This window comes from Atractosteus spatula, chromosome 26 (genome assembly GCF_055471065.1).
Source record: "Atractosteus spatula isolate fAtrSpa1 chromosome 26, fAtrSpa1.hap1, whole genome shotgun sequence".
Taxonomy (NCBI): Eukaryota; Metazoa; Chordata; class Actinopteri; order Semionotiformes; family Lepisosteidae; genus Atractosteus; species Atractosteus spatula.
Window position 1 is genome coordinate 4,731,647 of NC_142731.1, and position 16,326 is coordinate 4,747,972.

Below are 16,326 nucleotides of genomic sequence, written 5' to 3' on the forward strand. Positions count from 1 at the left end.
CTTCGTTTTCTTAAAGAAGTCCAAACTGTAAAATCGCAGTAAAGCAAACGTCTGACCAAAGAAGTGTCTAAATTTGGCTTTTTACGGATGGCTCTCAGGTCTCAGTGGGTGGAGTGTCTTCAGTGGCGTAGCCTGAAGAAATATGTATCCTATATGTGATGTACAAGGAGATCTGAATGCTTCACTGTTGTTTAGAAATCATACCTGTTGGCTACAATCAAGTGATGCTCCCAGCGTCTTTTTATATGAACGGTACTTAAGACGTATTTGCTCATCCCTGGTTTGTGTGCACATGTAGGGGTAAATAGTGAAGCTGTACAAAAAATACCCCCTTTTGGCTGCTGTGGTGCTGAAAAACCGCATGTGCTACAGACAAGTACTCTCTCCGGTGATTTAATGTCCCTTGAGCAAAAAGAGTTTTAATCACGTACATAAAAAATTATATAACCAGTTATAAATAAACATGCGTTATTAATTATAACTTTAAAATGTCACAATATTGGCTTCCTTTGTGGCAGTAAAAAACGGTGTCCAAACAGTACGTGCTTTTCCAGTCCTTGGCTTGCGCTCACTTCTTAGGATTTGATGACAACATCACTGAACACTGCAGGGCCTGTGAAGCCAGGGGATTCTTGTGAGCAACTGTAATGTTCATGGAGGCATAAGGTAGCTTCCTGGAAGGTAACCAGCTTCATTGAGCTTGGAATGGGGGTTCCTTTTACTCTGCCTTATTGGACATGAGGCTGGCTGGCTGTGAAAAGGGATGCAGAGAGAGGCCCCAGCTGTCTAGGTGTCCTGGGAGAAAGGAGCGTCTGGAGGCCTTAAATAGGAGCTGCAGGATCCACAACCTCTGAATGCAAAAGAAAGTCATTTAAGCTTAAAATACAACATCTCAACAACTGACAAATAGGAATATAATGAATAAAAGTCCAAGAAAGAACCCTTTTTGATATACAGTGTCTGACTTTGAAGAGGTAGGGTGTTAATCCGTCCATATATCCATTTTCTAACTGTTTCGTGAACAAGCAAGACATGACAAGAGCAGCTCTTCTGCTTTTTACTGGGCTCCTTCCTGTTAGTCCGCACATGGAGCCACGTGAGCAGAAAATGACTGTGTCTGTTGCCATCAAATTGCCTTATTGTCTGGGTACTTGCTGAAGCTGTGGGTGTGTGGAACAAGCTGACTTATGGTAAGAAGAAAGTTCTTACTTTCTTATGCCTGTGAGTCAAGCCACGCGTGCTTGTTTTGAACGATGAGCAGGGAATACAGAATCGATGGTTATGCTTGATGTTTTTACTGATGCGGTTTCTAAAGCTGTGAAATGTAATATAGTTCCTTTACCTTCCTTATTTCAATTGAGCATGGTTTGCTTAGGCCTGAGGCTGGAGCAGACCCGCCCGGGTTTTTGTAGGAAGGTTTTGCAGCTCTCCGGAAGGTAGATCATGAATACCAAGCTTACAGAAAAAAAGCAGTAATTGTGTCAATTCGCTGCCCGCTAATTGTGACTGCTTCTGTTGCAGGGTCCTGTCACGTGTTCCATCAGACGGCTCTGCCTTACAGCTCGGGAGCGGCTCCTCACACAGTGCCCACGACACCAGTGTCCCCCTTCCAGCACTACCCCTCTCCGCCCTACATCCCGGGCAGCACTTTCCCTTTCTATCCCGTAAACCCTGGCTCCCCGAAACACGCGCTGGGATATCAGGCCTTATCCCCGCTGCCCAGCAGCAGGCCCCAGAGTTTTCCGTCTACTCCGGGCTCCCCAAACCTGCCCCTTCAGGGGGAGCACATGAGCCCCGTGGGTGACGGGAGCCCCATGTCTCCCCCGCAGCAGCAGCCCCCGAGCTTGTGGCCCCCCCAGACTCAGTCCCTGCTGTCCCTGGCCAATGTGCTGTCACTGGCGATGAGCGTGGCGCACTCCTTCATGCCCAGCCCCAGCCCCCTGCACCTGGGCGTGCCCTCGCCCAGCACCTATCAGCAGATGTCCGCGCACATGGGCCTGCAGCAGGGGTACCACACTCCTTACACGACCCAGCAGCCGGCGCTGGCCGGCGAGCCTGCCTACCACGCTGGCACGCTCACAGGGCAGAGTGTGCAGCCCGACCCCCACTCTCAGATGCCCCCTCTGCGGCTGGGCCTGCCCGATGTCCAACAGGCCGGCTTCGCCCCAGCGCACACGAGCCATACAGCTGCCCTGCAGGATCCGCCCCCCAGCACCCCCCAAAGTGCGATTCAGTCGCCCATCCAAGGGGTACCTACTGCACCCCATTCGTTCTCCCCGGTGAGCCCCAGCTCGCCACCCGGCGCCCAGGTCCTCACACCACCCCTCTCAGAGCAGACGGGGAGCCCTGCACCCCAAGTGCAGCCCCAAGCCCCGGCATCCCCCAGCACCCCCACACCGGACAGCCTGAGCAACAATGTGAGTTTCTGAGGCTGCAGCCCTCAGACAGGCTGCGAGCTGTTCCTTCTGCAAAGCTCTTGTCACGTGTCGGCTTCGAATAATGTTATTCTATAAACTTGTGTTTGTATATGTATACTTAAATACCACATACTCGCCTTTTCTTTCTTCTTGTGCGCACCAGGGAATTCTTTAACAAGAACAATTATTCACTGGCAGAAATGTTAGGAACCCCGCCCCAGTCAAATGCATGGACCTGGAATCAATTAATCAAAATAACTTAGTTGGACATGTATAGGATTTTTCTTAAGGTCTTTTACAGCTGATGATATACAGTAAGTACAGTTATTAAAAAACACAATCTGGTTAGAAGCATTACAGTTATGCAGTTAATTAAATAATCACTGTTAATAGTAAGACATATTAACGGTTGGGTGGAACAAAAACCAGGAGACTCTCTGGGCAGCACAGATCCTAAGACCTCGGTTCTGTTGAAAACCAGAGGTCAGTCCTGCACACCAAAGCCCACCAACACAACATAAGCCAAAGACCGCTACAGTAACGAGATGGTACTGGGTTGCAAATATATTTCAAGATCTTGTGGAATTCAAGGCGTTATTGTTCCTGAGATTTTAACTAGTGAATGGCACAAGCAGGCCAGTAGCAGATATTTGAAATAATCTCCGTCAAATTTAACGTGAGCATCTGATCTAGAAAGAGAATAAAAACATGGAACTGCTATCAAACCTATTGAAGGTGGAATACTTTTTTTTATTGAAAGTTGCTGACTTTGAATCCGAGAGCCTCTCCCATCATCGTTTGCGACCCCAGTGCCAGCACCACCAGGACCCGGTTGTCTCCTGTCTGCGAAGGTAACAGCAGTGTGGTAGCCTGTGTTGGTCAACACATTCACGCATTTCTGTCCCAGAAACATTTCATTGCCATTTATTAGGAATAGTTGTGGAATCCAAAACATTTCCCTTGTGGGGCGGGAAAAGTTTAGTGGCATTTAATCACCCTGCATGTGAAAACAGAAAATCTGATTTACCCTTTGCAAATACAAATTTTCAAATGTGTTTTACAATGCGTCACATCCTGATATGTTTAAGTTAAAGTTTGATTTTATATGCCTTAAGCTATGCTAAGAGCTGTATACTCTTGGTTCTTGGCATGAATCCCATTATGTCTGAGCCTGTCCCTCAGAATAATGAATGGTTCAAAACCATGGTAAAGTAGTTTTAAGGAAGTGTTCCACACCCCGGGTAAAAGTGACCCTGGTTGGTTTTGGAGCTATAAGCAGAGCCACCTGCGTCAGCTGTTATCAGACAAATTGTGTAATGAAGCGTTCCTATTTAATGTTCCGTGGATTGTGCCTTCTGGTGCGAGTCCTCTATTTGCCCTTAGGCATGAGTGCTGGAATGACAGTGTCAGAAGGGCCTGCAAGAAGTGTACCCTCATGGTTTCCGCCTGCCCGTGTTTATACTCAACTAAAACCAAGCCTCCCGCTCCCAGCGCTGGCCCTGCTGTTCTCGATGTTTGCATAAGACTCCCGTACTGCAGGTTTCAAAAAGGGGGGGCTTCTTCTGCCACCTTGTGGTTCTTTGTGATACTGCTGAAGTCACCGCCATCTCTGGAAGGCTAATGAATATTGCCCCTGAAGTCACCTCTGTTTGGATGAGCTGATTTGATCATATCGCCTGCGTCTGATGCGTGGACACGGTTTCTGCATTTCGTTTCTGCGCTTTTCATTTTCATTGCTGTACAGCAAGAACCCACTGTAACCAGTCGAAAGTGTTATTAGGGTTTCAAAGTAAAAACACCACTGTGCTGAGTCACAAAGCTTTAAACGCTGTCAGTTAATGATTAGTTAGATTTTTTCAGTAGAAGATTTAAAATGTGTTTCTCCACATTAGATAAGATCACTTTATTGGCCAGATACAATTTCTTGCATTAGGAATTTGTCTTTTCACACACCCCAGCTCTCCATGAGACACACAGGCAGGGAGAGAGAAGCTTGGGGTCAGGGCGCAGGGTCAGCCATTTATACAGCGCCCCAGGAGCAGCTGGGGTTAAGGGCCTCACTCAGGGGCCCAACAGAGTAGGAGTCCTCTGCCAGCTGCGGGATTTGAACCAGCAACCTTCCAGCCACAGGCGCATATCCTGAGCCACAGAGCCACCACTCTGCACACTAAGCTCTTTCTGTCTCTGCTTGGATCATTCTGCAGAACAGAAACCCACACGGACAGTGGGGAGGTTCCAGGTGACCCCCTCCGAAGAGACCCCCGCGGAGACAGTGGCGAACCTCCCTCCTGGGCAGAGCGACACGGACAGCAGCACAGAGGAGCAGGGCGAGTCGGAGCCCAGTCCCGCCACCTCCCTGTCCGCGGCGGTCCTGTCGGGAGCTTGCCCCACCGCCAAGGAGAGCGAGGAGGAGGAGGAGGAAGAGAGGGGGTGGGGGGGCCTGGAGGAGGAGGGGGGCGGAGCGAGGCCAGGAGGGGGCGCCGGCCTCCCTGCCCACCCGCAGGAGGCGGAGAGCCGGGCGTGGGACGGCGGCACGGGCAGCCCTCAGGGCAGCGCGCCGCTGGGCGTGTGGATGCACTACACGTGCACCACGTCCTTCTTCAGCAGCGACGACACCGAGAGCGACGATGACGAGATGTGGGAAGAGCTGCAGGTCCTCCGGGAGAAGTGAGTGTCCAGTCCGGTCTTCCCACTGGGAATTCCCAGACCAGCCCACTCCCTGTTCCACCATGGGCCTCAGCACATACAGAAGCTCCTCTCGGGACGGGACAGATTCACAGAGATGCTCTCTCAGTAGCGTGGTGGTAACCCAAAGCTCAAGTGAAAGCTGTAGGAAAAGTGATTTAACGTTCGATTTTTCTATATGGCCTTCTCTTTTTGTATTTTGTGTTTTTTGTGAATGTGAGGAAAAGGGAATACTGCAAGCATCAACATAACCACAGTCCAGTATAAGAACCATCCCTTTTCGTAGTTTTCAATACTGCTAAACACACTGTCCAAAGTTTTGGGAACACCCACCAACCCACCTCCAACTAGCATCAAAACCTGCCTGAACAGGACACGGTGTATTCTACATGGTGTCGCATCTGCTCAGCACAGTCCCATCACACCACCTGCTTATCTCGATGCCTTAAAGTGAGGGTCTGATGAGGGGAGTGAGGTGTGGGATTGAACGGTGGCGCCTTTTCATCTCCGTTGTGTGCTGGTGAAATTTGGAGCTGGTGATTGATCTGACCAGGGAAAGTGATGGGAGTCTGTCTCGTGTTCCCCGAGCCTGTCAGAAATAGCCTATCACCGAGAGTCTGTTCTTTTGAGTAAGGATCCCTAATGTTTTGATCATTTTAAAGCTCAGACCTAGCATATGACCAGTTCTACTTCTTCAAACCCCTAGTTTTTTTTTTTGCAGTTGGTACCCCTCCTCTCACTTTGAGAGCCTAATAACCATTCCTGCTCTGTCCTCTGTCCCTCTCCCTCTCCTCAGGCACCTGTCAGAGGTGCAGACCCTGCAGGCCATCCAGAAGAGGGAGATCGAGGAGCTCTACGAGAAGATGGGGAAGGTGCCTCCCCCGGGAATCGTATCCCCAGCTGCCATGCTGTCGAGCCGGCAGAGGCGCCTGTCGAAAAGTGGGGGGTTCACGCCCTCTCGGAGGAACAGCCTTCAGAGACTGGAGATTGTGCAGCCTTCAGGTGAAGAAAATGTTCATTCTCAGCTGAAGCTCTTTAGCTGCTCCCTTAATATTGTATCTGACATGATTGCCTTCCACGGTGTGGTGTGCCGTTTCGTGTTTTGTGCTGTGTTCAGCTGTACTGAGTTACATTACAAGACCGTGCTGTGCTGTTCTGGTCACAGGGATTATGCGGAAGAATTCCTTCAGTGGGAGCAGCAGTGGATCCCAGGAGCGCTCGAGCAAAGCAGTGACCTTCGCTTCAGACTACAACAGAATGGTGAGGCTTGTTCTGTGAGGGAGGACTCCCACACAGAGTATGTAAACGACAGAGCCTGTCCACCCACACAGAGTATGTAAAGAGTAGAGCATGCCCACACACACAGAGCATGTAAGAACAGAGCATGTCCACACACACAGAGCATGTAAGAACAGAGCATGTAAAGAACAGAGCATGCCCACCCACAGAGAGCATGTAAGAACAGCATGCCCACCCAAACGGTTCATATAAAGAAAAGAGCATGCCCACCCACACAGAGCATGTAAGAACAGAGCGTGCCCACCCACACAGAGCATGTAAGAACAGAGCGTGCCCAGCAGTCATCTCCAACAGCCAAGTCAGCTTGAGTCCAGTACAGGTTAAATAAAACAGGGGCTTGTTGGATCAAGATAGTCTTTAATAACACTCTGTTTTTATGAATAGTGGATAAATAGCTAATAGATCTACTAAAACTAGTGAGAAAGAAGTAAAAAAAAGCCTACAAATTTATAAGTCTTAGAAAGGAAAGAGATTTAAATATGTAAAACATCTTGTGCATGGTTTGAATTGCTATTTTAACACAAAGACACGGTCCTAGTGTAATCTGTCGCGCTCTCCTGTCCCAGTGAGAAGCCCCGGCTGGTGATCTCTCTGGACTACCTCATCTGAACTGTGAAGTGGGCAGCTCTCCCCGCAGAGCAGGAGGCAGTGAAAGGTGCAGCTCTGTGCTGTCTGGGTAAAAGGGATCCTGTTTTAATGATCAAACATTAAAATATAAAAAGGACTGAAGAATGGGGTGGCCCGCACTGATAAGGAGCTCTGCAAGGAGCTGCCTGCCTTTCTACCAGGTCAGTGTTTAGTGTGACCCCAAGAGTGGCTCACTGAATTTGCATGCTTCTAATACTCCTCAGCGCTCGCCTTTGATCGGCTGATAGGGATTGCGTTTCCGGGGCTGGGGGGGGTGCAGGTTTCGTTGAGTGGCTTTAAGGAGACGAAAAGGAAACTATCATCACCCCTTTCATCTCTGGGACCCTTTCTCCACAAACAATCGCAGTCCGGTCACCGCTCATGGAGGAAACTAATTACAACCACAACAGAGGGAGAAGCGCAGGGCTTCCGTCCATTTAGGAAGATGTTCTGGGTCTGCAGCCGAGTATCAGCCTCCAGGGGAGACCAAGTTCTTCTCTCTTCATTTTCAGATCTTAATTAATAGCAACCTTTGTACTTCAGGCAACTTCGTCCTTTGTGTAGCTCCAGCATTTTTGCAGCAGTCTGTCGCTCAAGAGGCAGGTTAGAGTGTACATATGTTTTCGTCTTTAGTTCGTCTGCTATGAACTGGAGGATTGGAGTGAAATGCAATATATTTTCATTTATGGGTCAGGATACAGATGATTTTTTCTCTTAAAATCTGTATCTGAACAACGTAAGCCCTTTGTGTTCTAAGAAATACAGTCACTGGGCACTGTTACCTGAAATACTACAGCTGTAAAGAGGTGTACGTATTTTATATTGCTAGTGTGTAAGGAAAAAGGCTTTTTGGTGTTCAAAGTAAATAAGGTACTTTTTATTGGTCAGTCTGGCATCTCACATATGAGATAGCTCATATGGAATATAAAGTGTCTGTTTTTATCTAATAAAAAGCAATCACATGCTTAGTTCAGTATGTTTAATATTTCTCCCCAAGTTTCTCGATGAAAGCTAAAAAGCATCTCCTAAACGCTACATGCAGCATTTTCTTTAAAAAAAACTGACCTGTGATTTTTTTTATTAGAGACTGTAGGTCTACATCAGTTTCTCAACACCTTCCTGTTCATCACTGTGAAGGACTATAATTAATTAGCCCTTTAAATAGCATAATTGAGATAATTAGCAAACTGTATACCTAAAGGATTTACTTTAAAGAAGGTGCTGTGAAAAAGGCTACAGTAAAATGTGACTAAAATGAAGTTAATTATTTACTCTTTATTTTCTCAGTGTTTTGAGTTAACCAAATGTGCCAATGACAACCACTCTGTCCTATACTGTTCACAGAGTCACAGGGCCAAACCTACTATTAAACAGGCTCCTTGGCTGGGAGCCCTTTCTCCTCACTGTGTCCCTTGTCCTGTGTTTTTAAAGCCCTTCCAAATTAAAACAAGCTCTCCCAAGCACAGTGGAGTTGACCAGCATTTCCACAACTCTTCAATGCCTCTTTAGGCTATCAGCCTTCTGTGTGTGTATACTGTACTGTATGTCTGTGTCAGCCTGCAGGATGCTGCTGTGTTGGTGTCTACTCAGTGTGCTTGGAGTTGTGTACTCCAATGTGTGTCAAGTTACTAAGTGTAGCAGGGCTCAGTACATAATTGTGCAATACCATTGTCAGTAAATAGCCTTGCCATCAGCTCTACATGTTGGAACAAGGTATTGTGCAGTTGCAGAGGTTTGGTCAGATGATCCTGTTATGGTGCACAGCCCCCTTGATATTTGTATCGTATTCTAAGTGACTGGTGTCAATAGCTGGAGAATGAACGAATGTGCTCTATTCTGTAGGGATTTGTTGTCACCATTGGTCAATTTCAGAATATTAGAGTGTGGGATTACGGGCTTTATACCCTCTTCATATCTCTAGTTAGGTGTTTCATGATGCATTTTTATCTAGAATAGTTTGACAAAGACCTTTACTAATTGATTCGACTATTAGGTCTGTTTGCTAATTACAATATAGAATCTGTTAAAGACCTCAGTACCATTTCAAAATCATTCTCATTATCAAGAGACATCGGTTGTCATGAAAGCCGGCCGTTGTTTTAATACTACATGTGCTTAATTGAAGGCGGTTACTGTAGGAAGTTTTAATAAGCCAGCCCTTTTTTGTTTCAAAAGGATTTACTTCTGGGAAATCAAAAAGAAACATTTCAAGGCAATTAAAACTGACATCAGGCATTATGTAACTTTTTAACCCAAATCTAAGTGTCACCAAGTAGAATGTTTTTTTCCTTTTTCAGGCCCAAAGAAACTTTGCACCAAACTCTTTGAGAACAATGTTGTCTTCTGTTAAAACCGTTAATGTTTTTCATAAATTCATCACTGCTCTGTTCATTTTAAGACATTTTTCCCCAGATATTACCCTATTTTAGAGTTCACTTACATAGGCGCTAACATAGCTCAGTGGTTAGAGCTGGCAAATGACAAGTCCCAAGCAGCCCAGAGTTTCTTTTTGGCAGCAAAATCCCAAATGAAATGGAGCAGGGCTACAGGAGAACAGGATCTGGGCTTTACTACTGGAAAAAAAGAACAAATATCTTTCTGGAAGTAAGAAACCTGTCTCCCAGACTGTCTCACTGCAGCCAGTGCAGTTTTTTCTTGTCAAATGCCCCTTTTACAGTTTTCACCACTTTTTAAAAATGGGGAAAAAAAAACACCCAATTTATCTACTGATGTTTCCAAAACATTTAAAGCAATCGTTTGTATATTGTGTTCTGGTTTAGTTCTACTTTCCGGGAATTAATTCACCAGTTGTTGTATCTGTCACTTAAATCTTGAGCGAGGGTATTTAATAAATGCAGATTCTTTATAAATACACAGCAAGCAAAGTTATTAACCACATCATTGAAATATGATGACTTGCATTAATAACCATTAAATTATCATTTGTGGAAAACACATCCTACCAGATTAACAGCACTTAAAGTTCTATTAATTTATCGTGTTCTAAAAATAAATATAAATGCAATTTACGAATTGCTGAAGGGTTACCACAAAATAGTACAGTATGTGTAACAAACCAATTCATGCACATTTCAGTATGGGTAAATGTTTCTTTATATCGCCAAATTATGTGTTGTTCTGCAGTGACTGCAGCAGTGTTGTCATGTAAAAAATATGGCTTTTCTTGATGGGATAAATATTCTGGAATATTTTTAAGCAATACCAGTGCAATTGAATTATTATACATGTTCCTGGCTTTGTCTTACTGTAGAATGAGTCTGTTGTAGAGTATTGTATGACCTAGGAGCTTGTCCACCCAATACCTTGTGCCGGTAGCAAGTGTGCCTATGCAGAAATTATCTTGCACATTTTAATAATAATTGAAGCTGTGAATTCTTAACCATTGCCTTACAGTATGCACATTAGAAAAGAATGTAGGACTTAGGACACTTTTTAGAGAGCAATGTGGAATATTACTTTGACATTGTTTTGTTTCAAAAAAATAAAAATCTATTTAGCTATAGAAAACGCTTTATTCAAAGATAAATCAGAATTCTATTTTGTGAATGTTTGAATAGGGAGTCATATTGTCGATCTTGTCAACAGGAAACACAATGCTGTTGTACTGCCATGCTGATTGTGTGCCTTTTTTTTGTTTCCTGCAAAGTTCTGCTATTTTTAACATTTACAGTTCGATTCTTACAATGATAATGCAAAAGTTCTTCTGAATCATATTTGTAAATATGGCCAATAAATATTAAATTGGAAAAAAAAATGTCCATCATCTCACTGTCTTGTCTTAAGGTGCTCAGCATGTTCTCTGTTTCCATGTATCATACACAGTGGCCATTCTAAAATACAATGATGGTAAAAAAAATCATATGCTTCATCTATGGACACTTTTGAACATGGAAAATATGCAGAAACAAAAGAAGAAAAACAAAACGGGTATTCCCTGGGTTATGGCAGTGCGCTGTAGAAGGTTACAAAGACTACCACCAAGCCAACAGATCAACATGACTGCCCAGTTTATTGTGGCAATACATCCAGGAGAAAGGCCATAATTTTAGCTTCCTTTCAGGAATTCAAGTGTTTACAACTTAGCAATAATAATCACTTGCCAAGGAGGAAACTCAGTCCTGTATCCAGCTCGAACGATCCTGCTGACATGCAGTGATGTGGACTCATTCCACTGCAGTGTGAGGCCGTATCAGTTGCTAGTCAGCGGCACAACAGTCTGCACTGATGATTAGATGAAAATGGCCTGAAGCTAATCAAAATGTTACCATGTAATACAGAATAATTATACAAAGATTTTTTTAATAGAAACTTCTTAGCAGCTGCAAGTCTGATCACCAGGGGGATGAAAGGGGACACAGGCTTAGAGGTGCCTGCGTTATGTACTGGTATACAGAATTCAATTCCAATTCTCCAGGCTTTTGGTCTTGATAGATCTCCTTCAGTCCCAAGGAAAACAAAAATATACACACGAGAAATTCCGGATGGAAAGAAAACTGATCCAGTTTTTTACCCCTAATCCCTGCGAAGAAAGCACAGCCTGTCCCCAAGACAGGGAAAAACATGATCAAGTCTGCATTTCTTATAACCACAGCTGCAGTCCCTTCTTGGGAAGAAACAGAGCAGCTCGGAGTCTCGAGCCGAGCCGCGCAGCTCAGTTGGCCGATGTCTTTGGCGCTCTCATCCTCGCAACCTTGGCCTCCTCGTCCAGCTCGTCCAGAATCTTCTCCTGGGACACTGAATAAAAAGTGTAGCCGTCTGCGGGCAGCGGTCAAGGCAAATGCGCTCATTTCTTTCTCCAGCAAACACGAACCAAAAGAAAAATTCAATTAAATCAAATGTCCATGGCAGCTATTTCATTAAATTCAGTTTTTACACATAACCATCGTTTTCTCCATATTCACTCCAAACTGGTACCTGACCTTCGGTTCAACTCCACCACACAGACATTTGTTTTCATTCACATGATACAGCTGTTCACTTAAACTAATAATGTAGGGAGTCTCCTTATAAAAGCAAACAAGCGAGTCTTGTGCATCACCAACAAAGGAAATAGAAAACAACTACCAGGAAAAACGGGGATATTAATACACTAGGGTGGCACTGTAGTTAATAAGTCAATGCCTAATGCTGGGGACCTTCAATTCTGGACCTAGGGTGCTATCTGTGTGGAAGCATAACATTAAGAGGCTGTGGACCTAAGCTACAAACCAAATGCATCCCAGTAAAAAACCCAGCCATCTCTCCCAGTAAGACTGGAGCAAGGCATCACATGAAGCCCCTGAGCACTTGAATCACATGCTCCATCATTACAGGCGCTTGTTTAGAAAGGTTGTCATAGTGACCACCCAAGTTAACAGAATCTCTATACAAATGCAGATATAAACACAAACGTTAAGCATTTCAGTTTAACAAAAACTGTTAAACTTTGTATTTGTGTAAGTCGACTTTTCTATCCTATGTGCATTTCCATCTGCAACCGTTATTGTAACGATTTACGTAATTTTAGACCCGGAACCATCTGGTGACAAATGGGCTTCTTCTACGTGAGGACAGTACCGAACCCGATTTCTACACGGAATGGACACTTGTTTCACTGCGGTTAAAGCTGCTAATTCATTTATTGTTGTGTCTGTGACTGGACCCGGCAGTTCGCAGTGATCAATAAGTTAAACACGTCCCTGTCCAGCTGGAAAGAAACTGCGGTCCAAGCGCGATAAACCAATCACCAAGTGGGTGGGGAGACTTAAAAAAAATCACTTTTTTTAAAAGGTGGAAGCCCTTTCAAGCTACGGACGTGCAACACACTCGCCAAGAAACCCAGCCCTGGTTTGACCGGATGTAGTAATCTAATTATTGCATAATCTACAGGTTACGAAAACCTCGTTTAGCAATGAAATAAAATAATTCACTAAACGCCATCGCAGTCTGCGCCGCTAACTCATGGCTCGATAACCTCGTCATTTACTCCGACAGCGTTTAATGAAGAGGATGATACGACACCACTGAAGCATTTAGGGCTCCACATAAGGGGACCCCCAATACCCGTCCCCGAAAGCACACAGCAGGGGAGAATCCAAACTCGTCGGCTTCATCGCACCCTCGCGTAGAGATGCACTGCACACAAGGATACAAATGCCCATTACTACGGCACCGATAGCTAAGCCCGTCACCATGTTACGGCCCCGTAGCTTTTGGGTTTTTTTCCTCCACTGCTCCAGCTCCACTTTCCGGATGAGGTGGGCCTGCTCCGGGGTGAGAGGCTCCGTCTTCGGGTCGATCCTTTTGGCGAAGGTCGCCTGCGACTCCCCTTGAGAGCCCTGGTCAGCCATCTTGGTTCCGAAGGAGAGAGAGCGGAGGAGACGCCGACCTTTCCACTCTGAACCCGCACCAAAACAACAGGCACTACGAGGTAAGAGAGGAGTCAAACTTCATACAACTGACGGGAAAACAAGACTTCAAATTTAAACCTCGACTTCTCGAAATTTCTTCTGTGTTTGCTCAGTATGACTTGCACTGTAAGTTACAGTACGGTGGGACGCATTTTTACAATGTAACTCGCAGCCGAAGCCTACAAGTACAACGCAGTAAATGCAGTCAGTGTTTCAGCTCTCGCTGGTTTAATACGCCGACCGAGGCTAATATAATAATAAAAACTTTATTTTATATAGTGCCTTAAGAGGTGGCTTCTCAAAGCGCTTTACAGGATGACAACAACAATAAATAAAAAGAATACACAATTACAATATACAGAGGAGACCGTGGATGGCGGTACTAAGAAAAGCAGAGGGGTGAAGAATGGAACCAGTTCAGTAAAGGCTTTTCTGAAGAAGAGGGTTTTATGTCTGGATTTGATGGAGTTTAGAGAAGGTGACTCTCTGGAAAAAAAAACAACATCGTATTGACTTTAATAGTCGAAAACATTAGAATCATTGCTATCAGCCAGGCTGCAGACTCCGAGAAAAATATTTTTGACCCTGGGCTGAACACAAAGTAGGTAGATGTATATATTAATTAACCCTTTATTTAACGAAATAAGTCACTGGAGAATTTTTCTATTCATTGTTAATATTCTAATTTACAATGAAGACAATGGGTAGTACCGTACAGAGCCTGGTATTTACTGCAGCGTCTGAGTGAAGTTGCTGGTTTAGAAAACTCTACATGGATTTAACCCCAGAAATATCCGGTTTAAAAATAAATTCATTGACCCACTCGGCGAAATAAAAATGATAGACAACAACTTAAAACTATCGCTATTATTTAGTCGTAATGAATTAATTATTAAAGTTATTATCAGAGTAGTAAATAGTAGTAAGTTACTCGTAGTTTTACTGGGTAAACTAGGTTTCAGTAGTAAGAAACATCCTAATATCTAGACCGAGAAAAACGTTGCTAATAATAATAATTAATAATAATAATTGCTTACACTTATATAGCGCTTTTTCTGGACACTCTACTCAAAGCGCTTTACAGGTAATGGGGATCCCCTGCACCACCACCAGTGTGCAGCCCCGACTGGATACGATAATGTATACGTGGATGACGTTAACTGCAGTCGTCTGAGGTGATTACCTCAGAAATCGGATTAATAGATTTGGATTTTTTTAGGAAAAAAAACCCCATCCTGATAGTACTGAGCGAGTTAAACGTTAACCTGATCATCTCAGTAGACGGAGATGCTTGAAGTGTATTTGACTTGTGCCGAAGCGAGTTTCAGGAGCAACACTTGGTTGCCTCAATGTTCCTAATTTCATCAGTGAACAATAAATACGTTGTTGCCAACAATACCCAATGTAAAGAAACCTCGGACACGGAGAGTTCATCTTACAGTCAGGTCTGAAACGCCTCTTCTGCTGGACTAGAAGATCATTTCTGGTTACCGGGTTTGTTGACATCTTTAAAGGGCCGCGGTACACGCGTGGTGTGGGTGGGAACTACTAGATAAAACGAGAGCTTCCGACAGAAGGGGCAGATAATACGTGGGCGCAGGGCTCTGTCGCCGCTATTCGGGTTGCATTTTAAACAATTTCGTCCGCAAAGGAAAGATGTTGGGACCTCAGGTCTTCCAGCCTGCGTGCTCGCTTCTCTTTCTCTGGGACGAGGCGAGCGGACCCTCCGGCTGCGGCCGGTCTGAGGAGGACGGAGAGGATCACGCAGGGAGAAGCCCGGCCAGGGGAATAATGTCCCTAATGGACAGAGTTTCGCAAATGGGGAAAAGGGTTGTGCGGTCCCTGCAGGCGAAACCCGCGGTGACGAAGGACGGCCTGAAAACTGCGGCTAAACACCGAGGAATCGACTAGGAAGTGAAACAACAACAACAGCAGCAACAACAACAACAACAACACCACATGACTTATGGATGTCAGATACTCCGAAACGCAGCTCTGTTTCGAGCTCGCAACGGGGAGATTTCGGGGATGACGGCAGCATGGATACGCGCTTTGAATCGCACCCGTGTTTTTGTTTTTTGTTTTTGTTAATGAAGATGAATATATCTCAAAAGGCACTGCCAGTTGGTAACCCGAGACGAGAATGCTTCACTGGAAGTAAAGAAGAGGAACCCGGACGCTGCACACAAACCTCCTGAACAGCCGGCCTTGGTATCTCGGGCCACGCTTTTCCAGGGGCTTCTTGCGATAAAAGCGACTCGCTTTCAGTATGACTGTTAGAATAAAGCAATAATGTATTGAGGGAGGATCACTACAGTAAGACCAATGCAGGGCACAGAACTACTCCGGACTCCCTGTAGTGTCCGGAAGCCATATTTCTTTTTGTTATGTGCGCTCTTTGAAAAAAGAGCGAAACAACAGCTCTGAAGTGAAGTGCCGATTTGAAGGAGTCTGATTTAAACATAGCTGGTTGTACTTAAATGAACTGGTGAATGTTGAGTATTTTACATTGCAATAATGATTTTCTTGAATTATTATGCAGTATTAACTTGTATGATGGGAAATGTACCTTGCTTTTTTTGTGTAACTACTGTCTTCCTTCCACCTATGTTTTAGGATAATCACATAACATGCAGATAAAGTATAATACTAAAAAACTGTAAAAATTCAAAAGCAATATCCTGTTAGCCTGTAATACTAAAAATGGGTGAATACAGTATAGAATCATTTTGTTTTTAAGTGGATTAGTGTGGTATGTTTCTACTAATACCAGTAAATTAATATTTAGCAAAAGGCACTCTATTGCTTATATTTTGTATTCATATTTAGTGATGCTTTTTTATCCAATCCAGTTTATGGTTTTTGCTGTTTATATGGCTGCGCATTTT

General features: G+C 44.6%; 2 protein-coding genes across 2 annotated transcripts in view; one reads left to right on the top strand and one right to left on the bottom strand.

Annotated features, from left to right (window-relative positions):
• LOC148814648 (serine/threonine-protein kinase WNK4-like) overlaps positions 1-10,803 on the top strand; it is a 71,556-nt gene extending 60,753 nt beyond the window's left edge. Inside the window, exons 15-20 of the mRNA XM_088906232.1 lie at positions 1,522-2,417; positions 3,178-3,268; positions 4,622-5,084; positions 5,899-6,104; positions 6,268-6,362; positions 6,968-10,803. Of these exons, the coding sequence (XP_088762358.1) occupies positions 1,522-2,417; positions 3,178-3,268; positions 4,622-5,084; positions 5,899-6,104; positions 6,268-6,362; positions 6,968-6,970 (1,754 nt within the window). The 3' untranslated portion in view covers positions 6,971-10,803. The remainder of the gene's footprint in view (positions 1-1,521; positions 2,418-3,177; positions 3,269-4,621; positions 5,085-5,898; positions 6,105-6,267; positions 6,363-6,967) is intronic.
• A 239-nt stretch (positions 10,804-11,042) lies between these two features.
• Positions 11,043-15,354, bottom strand: coa3a (cytochrome C oxidase assembly factor 3a). Its single transcript, XM_088906240.1, has 3 exons — positions 14,878-15,354; positions 13,180-13,451; positions 11,043-11,804 (listed from the first exon to the last, which is right to left on the bottom strand). Exons 2-3 carry the CDS (start codon positions 13,376-13,378, stop codon positions 11,701-11,703), a joined length of 303 nt encoding a protein of 100 aa, XP_088762366.1. The 5' UTR covers positions 13,379-13,451; positions 14,878-15,354; the 3' UTR covers positions 11,043-11,700.
• Positions 15,355-16,326: the final 972 nt, after the last annotated feature.

Coding starts and splice junctions, on each gene's coding strand:
- coa3a (XM_088906240.1), bottom strand. CDS start 13,378: ATGGCTGACCAGGGCTCTCAAGGGGAGTCGCAGGCGACCTTCGCCAAA. Junction 11,805..13,179: donor TGCCGTAGTAATGGGCATTT/GTATCCTTGTGT, acceptor CGCTGCCCGCAG/ACGGCTACACTTTTTATTCA.